This window comes from Microtus pennsylvanicus, chromosome 1, assembly GCF_037038515.1.
Source record: "Microtus pennsylvanicus isolate mMicPen1 chromosome 1, mMicPen1.hap1, whole genome shotgun sequence".
Lineage (NCBI taxonomy): Eukaryota > Metazoa > Chordata > Mammalia > Rodentia > Cricetidae > Microtus > Microtus pennsylvanicus.
In genome coordinates, this window is record NC_134579.1 from 24,411,302 (window position 1) to 24,431,861 (window position 20,560).

Sequence of the window (20,560 nt, forward strand, 5' to 3'; positions counted from 1 at the left end):
TTTACCTTTTATAATGTTATTACTGTTTATCCTATGAATTTGTCCAGTCACTCATTTGAGGCCCAGTTTGGCTTCAAACCTCATATTTAACCCAGGAGGACATGATCCTCATGCTTCACTCCCCAAAGAGCTGAGAGCAGAAACATGAGCCACCATGGTTAGCTAATAATGTATCTGTTTATATATACTGCTTTTGACAGATCTGTAAGGTTATAAAAGATTTGAACCCTGAGGTGTATCTAATCTGCATGCTTTTTATGAGTCTTATGAATACTTTAGTATTAGATTTTGATGATATTGAAAACTGTTTTGACTTTGCAGTACAGTTGCTATAGAAGGCAATGTCTTACTTTTTAGCAAAACATTAAGTCTTCTTAGGAACAATTAGACTTTGATTAGCAAGTACCCATTTTATTACTCTTGGTATTAAAATAGCACAGAGAATGGTCAATAGACTCCACCCAGGTATGTTATAAATAGCCACGATCTTACATTGGGAATTTAATCACATCTTCCTGGAATCTGAGTCTTTTACCAATTTACTCTAGGCTAGGAATGTACTTTAGTTTTTCTCCTGAGGAAGAAAAAATAGGAAAATGTAATTAGTTTGTTCTTGGGTATATTGAATTCTGTGGAATCAGAAAACATTTACTTTAGAAGGTCTAATAAATATATTTGGCTTTGTGGAATGTATAGTCTTTGTCACAGCTTGTCAGTTTTGTCTTTTTCACTCAAAAGCAGCCATGGAAGTTATGGAAACATGTAGGCATTGCTCTTTTCTAACAAGTATGTCAGCATCTATGAAGACCTTGTATATGTTCCAAGACAGACACTCAGCAGCCCAGATAACAATGAAATAAAACAATTTGTTATTAGTTTGGCCATCACTGCAGTCTACCAGCCAAAAATAATTTCTGAAAATATTTCTTTTTTTCTGAGATTCTCTTATAGCCACCAAGCCACACACATTCATGTAAACCATTTGTAATAATAATGTCTAATATCTAATAAGTAGCCAAAGTCAAAATGAGCAAATCATTGCTTTCTTTGTTCTGTTTTCTTCTAATTTTCTGAATTGAGGAAAGTGTCTTTGTGGAATAGTGTGGGACACTGGTCCTCCTAGTTTGTATGTGTAAGGGTTTCTTGGAAGGCACATTAAGCTAAAGTTGCTGCATCATGCTGAAACAGGTTCCAGTCTGGTTTTTCTGACAGTTTGTAGACCCACATCTTCTTTTCAGGTGTGACTCCTACTAGGTTGACCAACCCTAGCTTGAGCCATGCACCCAAGAACAAATAGGCAATGCTTGATGGGTTTTTTAAAGAGTAGGAATCAAAGCAGGGTGTGTAGGGAAGAGGGGTGGATATGGGAAAAGCTGGAGTATGAGAGTGAATATGATAAAAATTCATTGTATGACATTATCAGACAAATAATTAGAAAATAAATCATATGATAACTAATACATTGTATTACATTATCAGACAAGCAATTAGGAAACAAATCAAATGTAAGAGACCTTTGCTAAGAAAGATTCCATTCTAATGAACTAATTTTATAAAGCAAGACAAATACTATACAATCTTACTTGTATGTGTACTCTTAAAAGTGTTGACCTCAGAGAAACTGAAGAAATTGGCAAGAAGATTGTGGCTAAGGAAATGGAGTAATGCTGGTCAAAGAATGCACAAGTTCAGTTTCTAAAAGGGAACAAATTCTGGAGAACTAATATGCTGTCTGATAACCATGAATAATATTGTACCATACAACTCAACCTTTCTCAAAGAGTACATTCCAAACATGAAACATTCCAAAAACGAAAGTTTACTATGTACCCGGATGGACATGCTTGCTACAGTGATTCTACTGTCCATTTTATAATGATTAGTAATTAAAACATTTAATATATGTAAAAAATTCAATGAAAAGAATTGTTATTCCTCAACAAATCTAGTAGGGGAACCTCATTAATAAGTAAATAAATGCATACATAGAAATAATTATATTGATCGATAGATAAGACAAGTTGTCAGAGACCCTGATTAGATGCTGTGAACTTTTACTTTATTTTTAGCTCCTTTAGATGAATGACCTCTCATATTTATTTAAATGTTGCCTCACCTGGCTTTTCCTAGTTTTGAAGGAACTACTGAGAATGATGCCCATTTTCTTCTGCATTGTGGTTGGAATATGATATGGTCTGCACAGGTTCATGTGTTGATATGTTAGTGGTGGGAACCTTGAAAGGGTACCCTAAATGTTGGAAACAAATCCTGGGAAGGTGTGCCTCTGTAGCGTGTGCTCTTCTTGGCCTCTTCCTGCATGGCTCCCTCTAACTTCTGAGCATGCCATCACACCAGGGAGTCGAACAGCATGATAGGTCATTCTGCCTAAACATGGCAATAGTCCAGCCAGTTGCCAGTGGGCTGAAACCTCTGAAACATGAACCAAAATAACTTGTTCTTCTGTTTCTCTTAAAAATTTTTACAATGATGAAAATTGACATAGTTTAACATCCAAAACATGTATTTTACTGAAGGCCATATCTGAAGGTTATAATTTCTGTCTGAATACATTTCATCTCCAGTCAGTTTAGCCAAGAAGTAAGGACCTTACCAGTCACTCTTCAGTAGAATTTCATGTAACACCAGGGTCAAGACAAAAAACAGTGCAACACAGGAAGTGAAAATGAGAAATGAAATAAAAATTCACCTTGGATTTCTAGTCAGGTATGAGAAATGAATGATATTTTCCTTATGGTTAAAACTGATGAAAAATAAATCAGAATTAAAAAAATCAGAATTCAAGAGCAGACTTGCACCATCTGCCTATATATGTGTGTGTGTGTGTGTGTGCGAGAGAGAGAGAGAGAGAGAGAGAGAGAGAGAGAGAGAGAGAGAGAGAGAGAGAGAGAGAAAGTTTCTATGTTTTTCCAACTTTGTTTTCCAAAGGGAAGGAAAAAAGAAGCATTGTATGACCACAGTTTCTAATCCAAAGGAAACAGTGGGTTATTTCCTGTAGTGAAAGTGATAGTGGCAACTTGGAGGGAAGGAAATTCATCATTTTTCTGCTTAGAATAATAGGAAGCTAGCAAGGAGGAACAGTTTAGTATACTACATCTTTAAGAAGATAAGCTATTTGAGTTGGACACTGGTGGTGCATTCCTTTAATCCCAGCACTTGGGATGCAGAGGCAAGTGGATCTCTGTGAGTCTGAGGCCAACATGGTCTAGAAGATCTCCTGAGTAAATTGCGAGCAGGGGAACCATGGGAGAGGGTTGAATAGGAGGGGAGAAGAAGGGAATGGAGCATAGAAAAATGCATAGCTCAATAAAATCAATAAAAAATATAAAAAAGAAATGATCCAAGTTATTCAGATTATCAAATATAGAATCCACAATATATGGCCATGACAAAAATATCTGCATTTGTTTATCTAGATTTTTTCTACTTTCTATGAATAGGTTTTTTTATTAGTTGAAATATTAAGTATCTTCTTATTGGATACTGGTCATTGTAAATTTATAGTTTTGATAATCTGGATTCTGTTGTGATAATTATTCATTTTTATTTAAAGAACATGAAGTCTGTTTTGACGGCCATTATTGGCTGACTAGTTTGAACATACTGATGCCTGGTTTTAAATTATGATGATTAGGATTTAGAACATATTTCACTGTAGGGAGATTTTCATGCCAACTAATGAACAAATTAATTTTTCTAAATAGGATCATTATCTTCTTTCATGATGAATGCCATGGATACTTATAACACATCATAAACAGCCGCCAAACTGTGAGCTACATTATTTTCTCAAAAAATTGGTAAGTAGAGTAAGGCACATCAACAATTTGTGTCATATAAATAATGAGATAAGGCACTCAGTATTCTATGACTGATTATAAACTTCCTTTTTTTTTGGTCTTTTAGGATGGAATCTTTCTATGTAGGACTGGCTGTCCTGAAATTCTAACTTAGATCGACCTGCCACTGCCTCTGGAGTGCTGGATTAAAGACATGCACTGTCAACGCCCACCCCAAATTCCTAATTTTTAGGTTCCAAAAATATGTAGAATACATTATAAAAATTATACTTTACATTATAAGAAATTCAGAAAAGTAGAATCTAGAAATATCTTTTACAACCTAACAATGCTCTGCATGCTTTGCTATTAGAATTGCTCCTAAGTCAGCTGTGTCCTTCGTAAAAACACAATGGTGAAGACAACACAGTCATGACTATAAAGAACTGTTCTTTGGAGTCATACAGGTAATTAAACAAACTAGTATAATTCTTTAGTGCCTTGGTAATCTTTGAATTGCCAGTCAAGAAATCATCTAAAAAGAATCAAAACAGAATAAATAAAAAAGTTAGTAAAGTTTTGTCATGTGATCAACATGATTGGAACAGGTGCTAAAAGTGATGTACAGTAGAGGATAAATCACAGGAGAGTGTGGGTGGGTTTTATAATAATCCTCTATCATTTTATAGAAGTATTTACTTGCAGACTGTGCATTCCATGGTGTTCTTTGAACATGTCCTTTATGATGCTCAGTGACAGTTGTACTTAACTCAACATTTTCTTCAACCAACCATTGTTTGACTTAAATACATGTTTAAGATAAAGTTCAGTGGGATCACTTTGAGTTTCTTTTCATTAGTTTGATGGTGGCTGTTGAGTTGCTATATATTGCCTTTATTATGTTTCGGTATGTTCCTTGGATCCATGCTATCTCTAAGACCTTTATCATGAAGGTATGTTGTATTTTTCAAAGGAAGACCTGTATGACAAGAACTTTAAATCTTCGAAGGAAGAAATTGAAGAAGACATCAGAAAATGGAATGATCTCCCATGCTCTTGGGTAGGTAGAGTTAACAAATATAAAAATGGCAATCTTACCCAAAGCAATTTAAAGATTCAATGCAATACCCATCAACATTCCAACAAAATTCTTCACAGACCTCGAAAAACAATACTCAGCTTCAAAAGGAAAAGCAAAATATCCAGGATAGCTAAAATGATTCTGTACAATAAAGGAACTTTTGGAGGCTTCACATTGCCTGACTTAAAACTCTACTACAGTACTGAAAACAGTCTGGTATTGGCATAAAAGCAGATAGTTTGACCAGTGGTATTAAAAAGAAGACCAGGATATCAATCCACACACCTACAAATACCAGACTTTTGACAAAGAAGCAAAAAATATAAAATGGTAAAAAGAAAGCATGTTCAACAAATGGTGCTGGCAAAATTGGATATCAAAGTGTAGAAGAATGAAAATAAATCCATATCTGTCACCATGCACAAAGCCCAAGTCCAAATGTATCAAAGACCTCAACATAAAACCACCCACACTAAACCACATAGAGAAAGTGGGAAGTACACTTGAATCCACTGACACAGGAGACCACTTCCTAAATATAAAATCCCAGTAGCACAGACACTGAGAGAAACAATTAATAAATGGGACTTCCTGAAACTGAAAAGCTTCTGTAAAGAAAAGGACATGGTCAACAAGATAAAACAACAGCCTACAAAATGGGCAACGATCTTCACCAACCCTACATTGAACAGAGGACTGATCTCCAAAATATACAAAGAACTCAAGAAACTGGGCATCAAAAGAACAAATAATCCAATAATAAATAATTGAGTACAGACCTAAACAGAGACCTCTCAACAGATGAATCTAAAATGGCTGAAAGACACTTAAGAAAATGTTAAACATCCATAGTCATCAGAGAAATGCCTATCAAAGCAACTTGGAGATTCCATCTTACACCTGCAAGAATGGCTAAGATCAAAAACATTGATGACAACTTATGTTGGAAAGGATGTGGGGTAAAGGGAACACTCCTGCATAGCTGGTTGGAAGTATAACCCGGTACAGCCCCTTTGTATATCAATATGGTGATTTCTCTGAAAATTAGGAAATAATCTACCTCAAGAGCCAGCAATATCACTTTTGGGTATATACCCAAAGGATGCTCAATTGTACCACAGTGATGTGTGCTCAACTATGTTAGCAGCATTAGTTATCATAGCCAGAACCTGGAAAAAAAACCTAATGCCCCTCCACCTAAGAACAGATAAAGAAGGTGTGGTACATTTACAAAATGGTGTACTACACTGTGGGAAAAAATGACATTTTGAAATGTGTGGGCAAATGGATGGATCTAGAAAACATCATATTGAGTGAGGTAATCCAGACCCAGAAAGACAAATATAACATGTACTTACTCATAAGTAGCTTTTAGACATAAAGCAAAGAAAAAAATCAGACTATGATTTATAATCCCAGAGAACCTAGATAAACAAGAGGACTTAAGAAAGACATTCATGGATCTAATCTTCATGGGAAGTAGAAAAAAGGTAAGATCTCCTGAGTAAATTGGAAGCATGAAGATCATGGAAGAGGATAGAAAGGGAGTAGGAAATGAAGGGAGGGGAGTGGAGAAAAAATATATCAATAAAACCAATTTAAAAATGTTATATCGATTATCTTTGGCAAACTTTTGATGCAAGGAAACATCTTTTACTGTTATGTTGGGAAATTATTTTTGAAAGCATTCTCCACCCATTTTGATTTATAAACTCTCTAATTAAAAATGAGGTATAGGATCATCTCTCTAGGGCCTAGTTACTAGGTTATAGAGTTGCCTATAATTGTATTCATTGTCTTGTTACCAACTAAAAGTGATGATAATTTTAATCTATTTCTTTGAGGCTGTAAGTTAGGCAATGATTAAACAACATTCCACGAATAGCTTGAGCACTATGGAATGAAATTTACCTCAGTAGGTTTGGCATCCACTTGGTTACATGAGATTCTTCCAGGTTCTCCTCTCAACAACAACATAACCCATGATCTTGATATTCCCAGTGTGAATAGACTTAATTCTTTAGTCCTAAAGCTAGCACTAATGAAAATTACACCCAGTTTAAAAAATAGACACATTGCTCTTAGCTCTAGGAGAGCTAAATTATGTTTCAGTGTTTTACAATTCCATGATTAGGTGCTAATTTATTTCTTTCTTGAATATATTGAAAATAATTTTTCTTGCTCAGAGTATGACTTTAAATATGAGGATTCCATTTTTAGACAAGAATGCCTATTTCTTAAGCTTCTGGATCATTGACTTCAGTATGCTTTCTCATAGCTGACTAGCTTTTTGAAGAGAACAGTGTCCCTAAATCATCCAGAGCCTTAAGTAAACTTTCTCCTCAGAAGGAAAGACTGACTCACTGTATTTGATATGAATATGAAATACCATAACATAGGCCTGAATATTCTTCTTTGATCACTCAATAATGCATTGGTATGGGATCTCTGAGTAGGAGATAACTTGTTCTGGATCAGATAATTATCATTAGACAAATTAATGATAATCTGGGTACTGGGGGATAGTCAAAGAACAGCTCAAATTTCACAAGAACTGTAGTGATGGTTCTGTAGTGATGAGGTGAGCAGGTCTGTTTTTTGTCCTGCCTGGCTCCTGCACAGCTAGCTTTACATCCGAAATTACAATGCACAAATTGTATTCATTTAAACACTGCTTGGACCATTAGCTCTAGCCTCTTACTGGATAACTTTTACATCTTGATTAATCCATTTCTATTAATGTGTGTAGCACCATGAGGTGGTAGCTTACTGGGAAGATTCTAACCTGCGTCCATCTCAGAGAGGAAGGTATGGCATCTGCCTCTCTTTCCTTCTTCCCAGCATTCTGTTCTGTCAGATGCCATGGAGCCAGCTGCCAGGTCAGACATGCTGAATCTTTCCCGGTAAGCCACCACCTCATGCTGCTACACAGATTATTAGAAATGGGTTAATCAAGATGTGAGAGTTAGCCAACAAGAGGCTAGAACTAACGGGCCAGGCAGTGTTTAAATGAATACAGTTTCCATGTAGTTTTTTTGGGTAAAGCTGGCAGGGAGCTGGGCAGTGGGAAGCGGCCTGCAGCTCCTTATATCTACAATGAACCAGTAGAATGGGTACAAAAGGATGAAGAGAACAGAAAGGAAATAAATCATTTATAGGAAAGTACCGAATAGGTGCTCTCTGTAACAGAGGTCCCATAATTTTGATTATTTAGATCTTGTCTAAATAATGTATTTATGTGTTAAGTGAAACTTTCTTGAAGAATTCTATGAAGAAATAGCATTAGAAAATAAGACAGTGAGCTAAATGAAGGGATCCCAACACCATGACATTTGCCTTCTGGTATGGTCTTAGGGATGAGCACACAACTAAGGAAATTAACAGATGTTTTGTCATAGAAAGATAAGAATCCCAGAAAACCACAAAACCAGAAAAGTCATAGAAGAGAACAGATTGGACAGCAAGAATATTTTAAATGTGTGGTTAACCAAACATCATTTATGGAATTAAATTGGAATAAAGATCAGAAATAGTTCAGAAATCATTGAAGAGAGTCTGATTGAGATACCTGAGGAAATGAAGGCTTTGCCAGCTGCTGTAGCAATGCCTTCGGTCCAATCACATTCTTTTGAAGAGAGAGATTTCACTGTCTCATGCATTACTATAGTCACTGCCTAGGCAACTGTAGATCATTTGAGACAAATGTCAAAGTCTGTTTGGTTTTTTGCTATTGTTAATTCTCCCTTCTCATTAAACATTACCTTTCTTTAAATAATTTACCATGGAATACAAAGCCAGATGATAATTTTCTAAAATATACAACAATCACTTCATCAACCTTTCTGAAACTCCCAAATTAAAACAGACTTTGTTGTGCTGATGCTAACACACTAGCTCTTTAACTGGAATTCCACTATAGCACCGTTTTGATCTTTTTATGGCCAAATGTCTGTCACTGTGTCTGTGATTTCTAGGGAAAGAACTTTGATTTCAACGTCATAAGGTTAAAGCTAGGAAGTAAGCATCATAGATTCCTTCTTGTTGAACATGCATGGATAGGGTATTTATTTTATCATGCAATGATTTTTACAGGTTTGTTATTTCAGTAAATATATCTTGAAAACTACATTTAAATAGCATTTAGTATAAATAATACCAAGTTATAATTTAGTTATTTATATTAAAACTGAGGAAATAATACAGCCTTAAGTTTAGACCAATTCCTATTTAGTGTAAATTTTTGTAGTTTCCTTTCTTGACATCTTATATAGTTTTACATATAAAACATTAATTGATTACCATTTTATAAATACAAAGACATTTTATGGATGGATTATAATCACCAAATTCTTTTTGGTTCATCTAGTTTCTTGGCAACCATATATCAAGCGTTCAATGTCCCAAATAGCAAGCAAATAATACTAAAAAATCTATTGATCTGCAATGATTAAATTGTAAAATAAATCCTGGTTTTCATATATGGTGAAAGACACATTGGTCAAGTGGGAGAGCCTCCAGATCTGACTCTACTGATATAAACTTCTCAAGTGGTATCATGTTGAGAACCAATTATCACTCTTCTGGAAAAGCAGTCTGAATCCACACCCATTTCCTGAAAAAAAAAAGTGCACTGGAGCACAGACTATAAGCACCATTGCCCATTTCTCTTTCTTTTTTTTATTTATTAATTTATTTATTTATTAAAGATTTCTGCCTCCTCCCCACTACCGCCTCCCATTTCCCTCCCCCTTCCCCGATCAAATCCCCCTCCCTTATCAGCCAGAAGAGCAATCAGGGTTCCCTGCCCTGTGGGAAGTCCAAGGACCACCTATGTCCATCCAGGTCTAGTAAGGTGAGCATCCAAACTGCCTAGGCTCCCACAAAGCCAGTACGTGCAGTAGGATCAAAAACCCATTGCCATTGTTCTTGATATAATTCGTGATACTAGAGAAGCTAAATAAGAAGGTGAACCCAAATAAAAACATATAGGCATCTTCCTGAATATTAACCTTCATCAGGCAATGAAAGAAGACAGAGACAGAGACCCACATTGGAGCACCGAACTGAAATCTCAAGGTCCAAATCAGAAGCAGAAGGAGAGAGAGCACGAGCAAGGAACCCAGGACCACGAAGGGTGCACCCGTACACACTGAGACAATGGGGATGTTCTGTCCGGAACTCACCAAGGCCAGCTGGTCTGGGTCTGAAAAAGCATGGGATAAAACCAGACTCGCTGAACATAGCGGACAATGAGGACTACTGAGAGCCCATTTCTCCTTCTTCATCTGCATTTTCTCTTCTCCTCTCATTCCTAATGCACCTCAAGCCCACTCTCTCATCTCCTTTCAGATAGGCTGATGTGAAGTGATGTGTAGAATTACTGAATTTGAGACTTTATCTGTCTCTGGAGAATAGGATGTAGGGTCATGTTACAGGGAGTTGTCCATAAGATTGAACCATTCTTGATTTCTGGTTTGCCAAAGGGAAAATTGTTGTTCAAGATAGCAATTGTGACCCAGCAAATTTTCAGTAAATAGAAAGTATGAAAGTATTGAGTCACTTGGACTATGCAGTGTTTTCCCACTGTGGCATAGTTCAGATTTTCTAAATTGATTCAGAGAGGTGCCTACAACAAACCAAACAAAATAAAAACAAACATTATTTCATTGAATGAAATGACAGACTTACTTACTGACCAGTGTAAAGCTTCTAAAATATGGCATTAGAGGCTTCAAAATATGACCTAAGAAGTATCCTACTTGTGGCAGAAGACATCACATGAATATAATGATTGTGTCACTTCCCTTGTCAAACCTCTGTGACTTTCATCCTTAACAAAAGGTTGGGACAAAAAAATTCTTTCTCAAATAACCATAGCAAATGGAAGAAGCCCGGGAGACTGTCTCTAATACTGTTCCTGCTTACTCGTTCAAAATGCTCTTTCAGTTTTGTTCAATCATGATTTTCTTTTGGCTCAACCAGTTAAATGAATTTTTCTTTTTTTTAACTTTAACAAATTTTGTATTAGTTTTTTTTTTAAAAAAAATATTTATATATTTATTTTTAGCTTTTTGGGGGTTTCATACATGAGTTTCCCAAGTCCCCTAAACACCCTCTTAAAGTCATGACCTTTTATTTTTTAAATTATTATTGTTACATACACACAAACATACCTACACATTCATACACATAAATACACACATATCACACACACAGATCTACATACAAGCACACACCCTACTGAGTCCATTCAGTGTTTTTTTTGCAGGGATTTGTACTTGTGATTGGATAATCTTCTAGGAAGCTTGTTGTAGTGGGAGGCTGCTTGGTTCCCTGCTGCCCACCTAGCTTAGTTCTGAAATAACCACACAGAAATTGTATTAATTAAATCACCGCTTGCCCCATTAGCTCTAGCTTCTTATTGGCTAACTCTTACGTATTAATTTAATCCATTTCTATTAATCTATATATTGCCATGTGGCTGAGGCTTACTGGCTAAAGTTCCCAGCATCTGTCCCCAGTGGACTGCATGGCTTCTCTCTGACTCTGCCCTGCCTACCCAAGATCTGTCCTGCTATAGGTCCAAAGTAGTTTCTTTATTCATTAATGGTAATTACAGCATACAGAGGGAAATCGTACATCAGCTTGTTCCTGTATTAGACTTATTCTCATTCTGTCAGTTGTGTCAATAATTTTAGACACAATTGTTCAATAATTTTTCAAACAAAATAGTTTATTATTATTCCCACTAAGGACTGAAACTTGCGGTAGCAAGAACTAAGCTTTTGTCTCTTATATCCTATACAGGAGATGATGAATTGTTTAGCCTATTTGCCAGATCTATTTTGTTGAGATAAATTACATGAGATCCCTCATAAGTCAAGTAAGGAACAATCCTACAGTAGAAGAGTAAATCAATCAGAGTTCATCAAAGTTAGGGCCTTGAACATAAGACGTTCTACCACTGAGTTTCATATCCAGATCTTTACTTTCTTTTAAAATTACTTTTTATTTTTAAAAAGAAACTACCTTTTTCATTTAAAATACCAATCCAAGTGCCTACTCCCTCCCCTTCTTTTGTTGCCTCCACTCCTCCATTCACCCTTTATCCAGTCCTCAGAGAGGGTAAGACACATTGCTTTGAGGAAGAACCAAGGCCCTTCTTGCTATATCTAGGCTGAGCAAGTTATGCATCCAAGGAAAATGGGTCTCAAAAAACCAGTACAAGCAGTAGGGATAAATCCTGGACCAATTGCCAGTGACTCTTCAATCTGCCACAGCCATACAGCTGTCACCCATATTCTGAGAATCTAGTTTGGTCCCTTGCTGGCTCCTTCTCTCTCTGGCCAGTTGGTGAGCTCCAATTAGCAAAGGTAAGCTATTTCAGTGGGTGTACCCATCATGGTCTTGACTTCTTTGCTCATATTCTTTCCTCCCACTCTTGGACTGGACTTTGGGAGCTCAGCCCAGTGCTGAAATGTGGTTCTCTGTCTCTGCTTCCATCAGTTGCTGAATGAAGGTTCTGTGGTGTCATTTAAGATAGTAATCATCCTGACTACAGGGCAAAGCCAGATCAGGTACTCTCTCCACTATTGCTTAGGGTCTCAGTTAGGGTCATCCTTGTGAATTTCTTTAGTGCCAGGTTTCTTATTAGCTCCATAATGGCTCCCTCAATCAAGATATGTTTTTTGTTCTCTGTCTCTGTCCTTTCCGAATCTTGACTATCCTGTTTCCTCAAGTTCTACCCCCTTTCCCTTCCCCTCTCCTTCCCCCCTTCCACCCTCCTTTCTCTCTCCACCCCCATGCTCCCATTTTTCTCAGTAGATTTTGTGTATTTCCCCTTCCTATGGGGATCTGTACATGTTTCTTTTAGGGTTCTCCTTGTTATTTAGCTTCTCTATGATAATGAACTATGGACTCAATATCCTTTGTTTACAGTATTCACTTATGACTAAGTACATACCATATTCATCTTTTGGTGTCTGGTTTACCTCACTCAGGAGGTGTTTTCTAATTCCATCCATTGGCATGCAAAATCCAAGATGTCATTGTTTTTTTACTGCTGAGTAGTACTCTAATGTGTAAATGTGCCACATTTTCTTTATCCATTCCTTGATTGAGGGGCTTCTATGTTGTTTCCAAGTTATGGCTATTACAAATAATGCTGCTACAAACATAATTAAACAAATATCCTTGTAGTATGATTGAGCATCCTTTGGGTATATGCCCAAGAGTGGTATTACTGGGTCCTGAGTTAGGTTGATTCTCAATTTTCTGAGAAACCATCATACTGATTTCCAGAGTGGTTGTACAAGTTTGCATTTCCACCAGCACTTGAGGAGTGTTCCCCTTGCTCAGCATCCTCTCCAGCATAAGTTATCATTGTGTTTTTGACCTTAGCCATTCTAACTGGTGTAAGGTCGTATCTCAGAGTTGTTTGATTTGCATTTTCCCGATGTCTAAGAAGGTTGAATATATTTCTTTAAGTGCCTTTCAGTCATTTGAGATTCTTCTATTGAGAATTCTCTGTTTAAATCTGTATCTCAGTTTTTAATTGGATTATTTGGTATTCTTAGATTTGGTATTTTCATGATGTCCAGATTTTATGGATGCTTTGTGTTGAGAATTTGTTGGCTTTAACATTTTATTTGACAGATGAATCTATTTCCTCTATAGTATCTTCAATGCCTGAGACTTTCTCTTTCATCCCTTGTATTCTGTTGCATATGTTTGCCTCTGTAGTTCCCGATTGTTTACCCAGATTTTCCATTTCCATTGTGTTTTCTTTATTGCCTCAACTTCAGTTTTTAAGTCTTCCACAGTTTGTACTGTTTGCTTTACCTGCTTGTTTTTTCTTAGTTTTCTTTAAGAGATTTATTGATTTCTTTTTTTTTTTTTTTGGTCTTTTCCTCCATTTCTTTAAGAGAATTTTTCATTTCCTCTTCAAAGGTCTCCATCATCCTCATAAAGTTACATTTAAAATCATTTTCTTCTGCTTCTTCTGGGTTAAGATAATCAAGTCTTTTTGTTGTATGAACACTGGTCTGGTGTTACGTTGTTGCTCTTTAGGTTGTTGAATGTATTGTTGCATTGGTGCCTACCTTTCTCTTCCTCCCTTTGGTGCCAGCAGTGTCTTTGCATCTTGGTCCAATTCTTGCAGCTGCTGTCTGTGTCTTTGGGAGCTGTTCTTGGTCTGCCCTGTACTGTTGTTGTCTGTGTCTCTGGGAGCCACTAAGGTCTCTCTTGGCCTACTCTCTTGGTCCACTCTTGGTCTGCTCTCTTGCTCCTCTCTGTGAAGTCACAGTCTGTGCTTCAGAGTTCCTCTGAGGTCACAGGGGATAGAAGGGTTTGGGGGCAGAGTGGGACTTGTAGTTTTCAGGGTCTGATTGATGCATTGGGGTTTTTGGAGCAGACTACCTGCAGGAAACTTGCCTGCTGACTGGCTAGAGAAGATAAGACAGGTGGGGGGAGGGTCCTGGGTTTTGCTCAGGTACTGACGGCCTGGAGAGTGTTGTGTCCAATTGGGTAGGTGAACACTCACCTTTTAATCCTCTCAGTACATTTGCAGCCTGCAGCGCACTGTTCCCCCGTGTCTGCTCTCTGTGTGCTGGCACCCAGTTCGCGAGCTTCAGGCAAGGGGGCTGGAGGTTAAAATACACAGACACACACAGATAGAGAGACAGCTACACGGTCATCGTTGAATTCCCCAAGAATGCCCCCTTTATTGTGTTCAGGGGCAGATTATATAGAGATAGCCACGCCCCAGCCAAACCCACCAGAAACCACTCTCCTGCCATCAGGAACTCCTGAAGGTCTCGTGCTCAAAGCAGCTGTAGGCACTCAGATCACGGGACTACATGAAATTCAGGATCTGGGGTCTCACTGCTCCCAACAGCAGCGTGTGCTTCAGAATTCCTTCGAGGTTGTGGGGAGATAGGAGGGTTTGGGGGCAGAGTGGGTCTTGTCATTTACAGGGTTCAATCGGTGGAGTAGGGGCGTTGGACCAGCCTACCTGCATGAAGCTTGCCTAGTGGCTGGCTACAGAAGCTGAGTGAGGAAGGGGAGAGGCACTGGGTTTTGCCCCAATACTGAGTCTAGAGAGTAGGGTATCCAGCGGTGCGGGTGATCACTTACCTCTTGGTCCTCTCTGTGCAGTCACAGCCTGTGCTTCAGAGTTCCTCTGATGTCATGGGGAATTATTATTATTATTTTTTTGGACAGGATCTTGCTACATAGCCCAGGCTGGTCCAAAACTTAATCTTCTCAGAAGTCTGGTGTTTCCTGAGGGCTGGGATTATAAGCATGAGTTCTCACACCTAGCCTGGAGATAATTTTGTTATAACATATTCTAAATGTGAATCATTCTAAAGTACATACTCCATTGCTTCCTTTATTATTTCTCTCAGCCATTCACCTCAATCAGCTTCTACTATTGCTTTCGTCAGAGGAATTCTGTGCTGCGTGTGCTGAAATCCACATCAAACATTCATAGATCTGCCTATTCTCTTTTCTTTTTCAGTTGAGATTTAGATATTTAAACCTTTCCCATTTTTACATGGAGAAATAGAAGCTTCTAGAACCTTTGCAAATAGAGCTAACAAACAAGGGGAAGAGGTAAAATTCAATCACTCTTATGTTTAACGTTAAAGCCCGAGTTTTTATTGCTTCATTATCATAATGAATTCAGGTTAAGATGATAGATATTGACCAAGTAAATTCACAACCACTGAGAGAGAGAGAGAGAGAGAGAGAGAGAGAGAGAGAGAGAGAGAGAGAGAGATTTACAAACACTCACACAGAGAGAGACAGTGAAAGACAAAGGCAGACAGAGAAATAAAGAGGCAATTTTTCTCTTAGATTCTATTTTAAAACGAGTATTCAATTTGTCTTAGCCAACTTCAGCCCTCCATTCTGATTAGTCACTTTGGAAAGAATCTTCATGGGGACTTCAAGTTTATTTTCACTCTTTTGCTTTTTACCTAACTAGTAATTAATACTTATCAATTAATTTAAAAATAAACTAAACAAAAAAAAAATAGAGTTAAAAACAGCAGTCAGTCCCTGGTTTCCAGTACAAATTCACTTACATGCTAACAACATACAGAATAGTTTGGTATGTCTTTCAAAATGCAAATTCATCTAGTGATTTCTGTGAGATATTGATAGCTGAAGTTAGATTTTAGTATTCAAAATCAAAATGTCATTTTTATTAGGTTAATAGAGATGATTTCTATATTTCTGAGACAATTATCTCAGATACTTAACTTTTTTAATGCTCAAAGAACTCAGAATCTATTTTGTGGAGATTTTTAATTGTTTTGCATTGATTAAAATTTTTCATTTCTTTTACATCCAAATCACAGTTTCCCTTCCCCACCTCATCCCATTTTCTCTCTCTATCTCTCTCTATCTCCCCTCTACCTCCCCCACAAATCAAGGCCATTTTTTAGACTGCACACTGACAATAACTCCATTCCTTTTGGACAGTGTCGAAAAGGTAGTTGGAGATTGTTTCCTTGTTGAATGTCTCAGGCATTTTCACCCTCCTCCTGATTTCTACTGTCCTCATCCTGGCATGGTAACTAAAGCAAATTACCATTCTCTGAACCATTATAAATGGAGATAGCATTATTTTAATACTAGAAGTTGTGTTTCTTTTGATGTCAGACATGCTGGTTTAAATCTGGCTGACTTTTAAAGTATGAGGCTATTTCCCCCCTGTAGGATTTGGCTTTCATTACCTTTTTCCTTCATCAGATTCTTCCTATGCCAAGTTCAGTTCGGGGTTTGCATGTTCAGGTTTGGGGGGGGGGGTTGTTTCTCTGAGTGCAAATGGAGTTCAAACTTCTTAAAATAGGTGAGATTACGGTTCCCTGCTCCCTTTCACTTTAGAAAATGCTATGTTCAACACTATTTGATTTAGGTTAAAACTAAAAATAAGTCTTCCCAACTTGTGACTAAACAAGGAAAAGTTCTTTTCAAATGCGCTTTTAAGAAAGTCATCATTGAGTGTAAAGGAAGCAGATGAAGAATGGACTTTGGTTTTGAGATTTAACCATGATAAAACATCCTCCTTTGGAAAATGGCTACAAGCCCAAATTCCCAATGTTCTGGAGGTTGAATAATCTCTATTAAATCCCAATTTCACTGCAAATTTAGTTATCTTTGTCAAAACATCAGATTTTTTTATTATCTAATCTTTAAAGCAGGGCATTGATTTGTATAAATACCCGAGAATGTAAATTACCAAGAAATATTGATCAAGGGATACAGAATATCTTTCATTTATGAAGAATGTCAGAGTAAAATGAGTTTTTAGTCTTCTGAAATTACTTTTTATTTCAGTTTTATGGCTGCCCCCTTTAACCCTTCCCCAGATTTTACCTTTCCAAATGACCCCTAGCAACTTGGAAAACCTAAAAATTGAATTAAGCTTTCAAGGTGAGTTTCAGAATGCAAGCTAGAAATAAAAACATTTTTCTTATAAATTGTGATCAACCTGCTTTTAAACTGTCAATCGCACTGCTAAAAAACAAGCTGTTCAGTGAGACTTGCAAGGTAGGTAAAGTTGGTGGCTTAAATTCAGCTGACAAGCTGTACAGTCATTTGCAAAATTCCATTATGAGCACTTTTACCTGGGTCTGAAGCTCCTGAGAGCCAAGGAAATTGTATTTTCCAAGACAATCTGTTTATCTTTTGTGGTCTTTGAGAGCTTTGGAATAGAAATAGTGAATTCTGGAGTCAAGTGTCTGGAGCAGGGTTTCCCACAGTTTAGCTTGTATCTGAATCATCTAAAGAAACAGTTTAAACAGAAAATGTTGACATCTCTGGTTCTGACGTGGAGGGTCTACAGTGGGTGGGATATGCAAAAGTTCAAAATAGTCCACCTTTCTGATCCTTCCTTTTTCTGGCCTATAAACTCAACTTTGAAAACTATTACTTTAATATAGTGATGGTCATTCTTTTTTTTTTTTTTGCTGTTAACTTCTATTTTATGAGTGAGCTTATAAGAAAGTCTGTATTCTTCCAGGTTCTGGCTATTACAAATAATGCTGCTATGAACATAGATGAACAAATTATGATTAGGCATCTCTTGGGTATATTCCCTGGAAACAACCTAGTTGCCCCTCAATGGAAGAATGGATAAAGAAAGTGTGGAACATATACACATTAGAGTACTACTCGGCAGTAAAAAACAATGACATCTTGAATTTTGCATGCAAATGGATGAAAATAGAAAACACTATCCTGAGTGAGATAACCCAGACCTGAAAAGATTAATATGGTTTATACTCACTCAATAGTGGACTCTAGCCATAAACAAAGGACATTGAGCCTATAGTTCACAAATCTAGAGAAGTCAAATAATAAGGTGAATCCAAAGAAAAACATATATAGATCCTCCTGGAAACTGTAAGTAGACAAGATCGCTGGGCAAAAGTTAGAAGCATGGGGGTGGGGGTGGGGTGGAGGAAGGGAAGAGGGAAAGAGAGAAGGGAGAAGGCAAGGACTGGAGAGAGCTTGGGGGAGTGGGAGTTTTGAGATGGAGGAAGGGCAGATATAGGAGCAGGGAAGAAGATATCTTCATTAAGGGAACAATTGTAGGGTTGGCAAGAGACTTGGCTTCAGAGGGGATCCCAGGTGTCCATGGGGATGTCCCCAGCTAGGACCTTGGACAGCAGAGGAGAGGGTACCTGAACTGTCTTTATCCCGTAGTCACACTGATGAATATCTCGAATAACACCATAGAACCTTCCTCTAGCGATGGATGGAGATAGAGTCAGAGACCCTCATCAGAGCACTGGACTGAGCTCCCAAGGTCAAGTTGAAGAGCAGAAGGAGGGAAAAGATGAGCAAGGAAGTCAGGACCATGAGGGTTTGGTCCACCTATTAAGACAGTATGCCTAATCTAATGGGAGCTCACTAAATCCAGCTGGACTGGGACTGAATGAGCATGTGATCAAACTGGACTCTCTGAATGTGGCTCACGATGGGGGCTGACTGAAAGGGCATTGATAATGGCACTGGGACTTGTTTCTACTGCATGTACTAGCTTTTGGGGACCCTAGTCTATTTGGATGTACACCTTCCTAGGCCTGGATGGAGAGGGGAGGGCCTTGGACTTCCCACAGGGCCTATACCCTGCCTTCTCTTAAGGCTGGGGGGGGGAGAGAAGAGGGCAAATGGGGGAGTGGGAGGGGAATGGGAGGAGGAAAGGAAGTGGAAGTTTTTGAATGGAAAAATAAAAGTGTATATAAAAAAGTCTGTATGTATTGGTCAACCGACTTCATAGAAGGTTAACTGTGATACCGTGACTTAGTTGCGACAACTAGAGAGTCTGCAGTTTTACTTCTGTCTGCTGAAGGAGCAACTACGCTGCTACTCAGTAACACTATCCTCTTAGCAGCATGTCTTCCTCCCCCCTAATATTAAAATAACATTAATATTTTGTTAATCTATTTTTCTTTTCCCCAAAACAGAAAAAAATATTTAAATAACCCAATTTAAACTCTTGTAAAGTGTGTCACTCTTAGTAAATATCAAACGCAATGTTGCAATGGAACAAAAGTGTCTGGGTTGTTCGTGGCAGATTTATGTTGGACAGGCTCTTATCCTGCTGTCAAAGGACTGTGATTGCCTTACACCCATGATGCCAAGATTTTCCTAGGGATTTTAGTCTCGTTGATATCTTTCAGATATATGCAACACTCATCTGAATGCTGTGATATTCAAGTCTCTAGTGAGATAAATAGTACAGCTTGGAGTCATTTCTCAACACTTTCTTCTCTTTGAGGCTTACGAGACTCAAGTCAATCGAAGAAGATTGGTACACGCTCATTACCAGCCATCAGTTTCCCAATGCCACCGCTTTTCAGAGGCTATGTGATACGACTACATAGTAACTGATCTGGTTTGTCTGGAGTTAATGTCTCCTAAAAAATCTCTTCTTTTATGTCTGCTTTCCATTTATTTAACAACGTTGCTTTGGGGTAATGTGAGAGCAGATATCTTTCAAATAAATTATCATTTCAACTGTACATTTTTAAATGTATTTTCTCTTTTCTTTCTTTCATTTTTTGTGAGGAGTAAAGGAAAATTATTAGGATGCTTTTATTAGAGCAGCAGTGGAATTTTCTCTAAAGCCTGTCTCTAATGGGCTAATTAATTTTACTTATTGTTCTAGCCATCATCAGGCCTAACTACAGTTCATTTAGTTTTTATAATCAGACCATTTATGCTTCATTATAATGGGTGGTTGTGAGAATAGGAATACATTAAAGCCATAGTTGTATAATTAAGAGCATAGCCTTTTAACTCTCTAGACAATAGAGCATAGGAATTGAGGCTCTGTCTCATTTATCTTTGTCTTATACAACAATGAGTATAAAGCTCTATATGTTACAGAAGATACTTAATAAAGTTAGATCAAATTGAAATGATCTCCTATTAGACTTGCCCCAATAGCCCTGCAGTTTGATTTGGCCTAACCTTTATTATTAAAGAAGTAATGGTCTGTATTGCAGGAATTTCTCAAATGGATGAAGCAAAATAACATATATCAAATATATAACTATATGCTACCTTAATGGCTCATTCCATTAAGGATAACCTTTGACTTGAATAGCTGTTTTCACTTTTGTTTGCTGTTTCCCTTACTTTTATTATTGTTCTTATTATTATT

At 37.5% G+C, this 20,560-nt stretch overlaps 1 protein-coding gene across 1 annotated transcript in view; it reads left to right on the forward strand.

The window, feature by feature from the left end:
* LOC142837884 (small ribosomal subunit protein uS17-like) overlaps positions 1 to 20,560 on the forward strand; it is a 121,670-nt gene that overhangs the window by 90,923 nt on the left and 10,187 nt on the right. Inside the window, exon 3 of the mRNA XM_075953284.1 lies at positions 17,256 to 17,319. Coding sequence (XP_075809399.1) covers positions 17,256 to 17,319 — 64 coding nt within the window. The remainder of the gene's footprint in view (positions 1 to 17,255; positions 17,320 to 20,560) is intronic.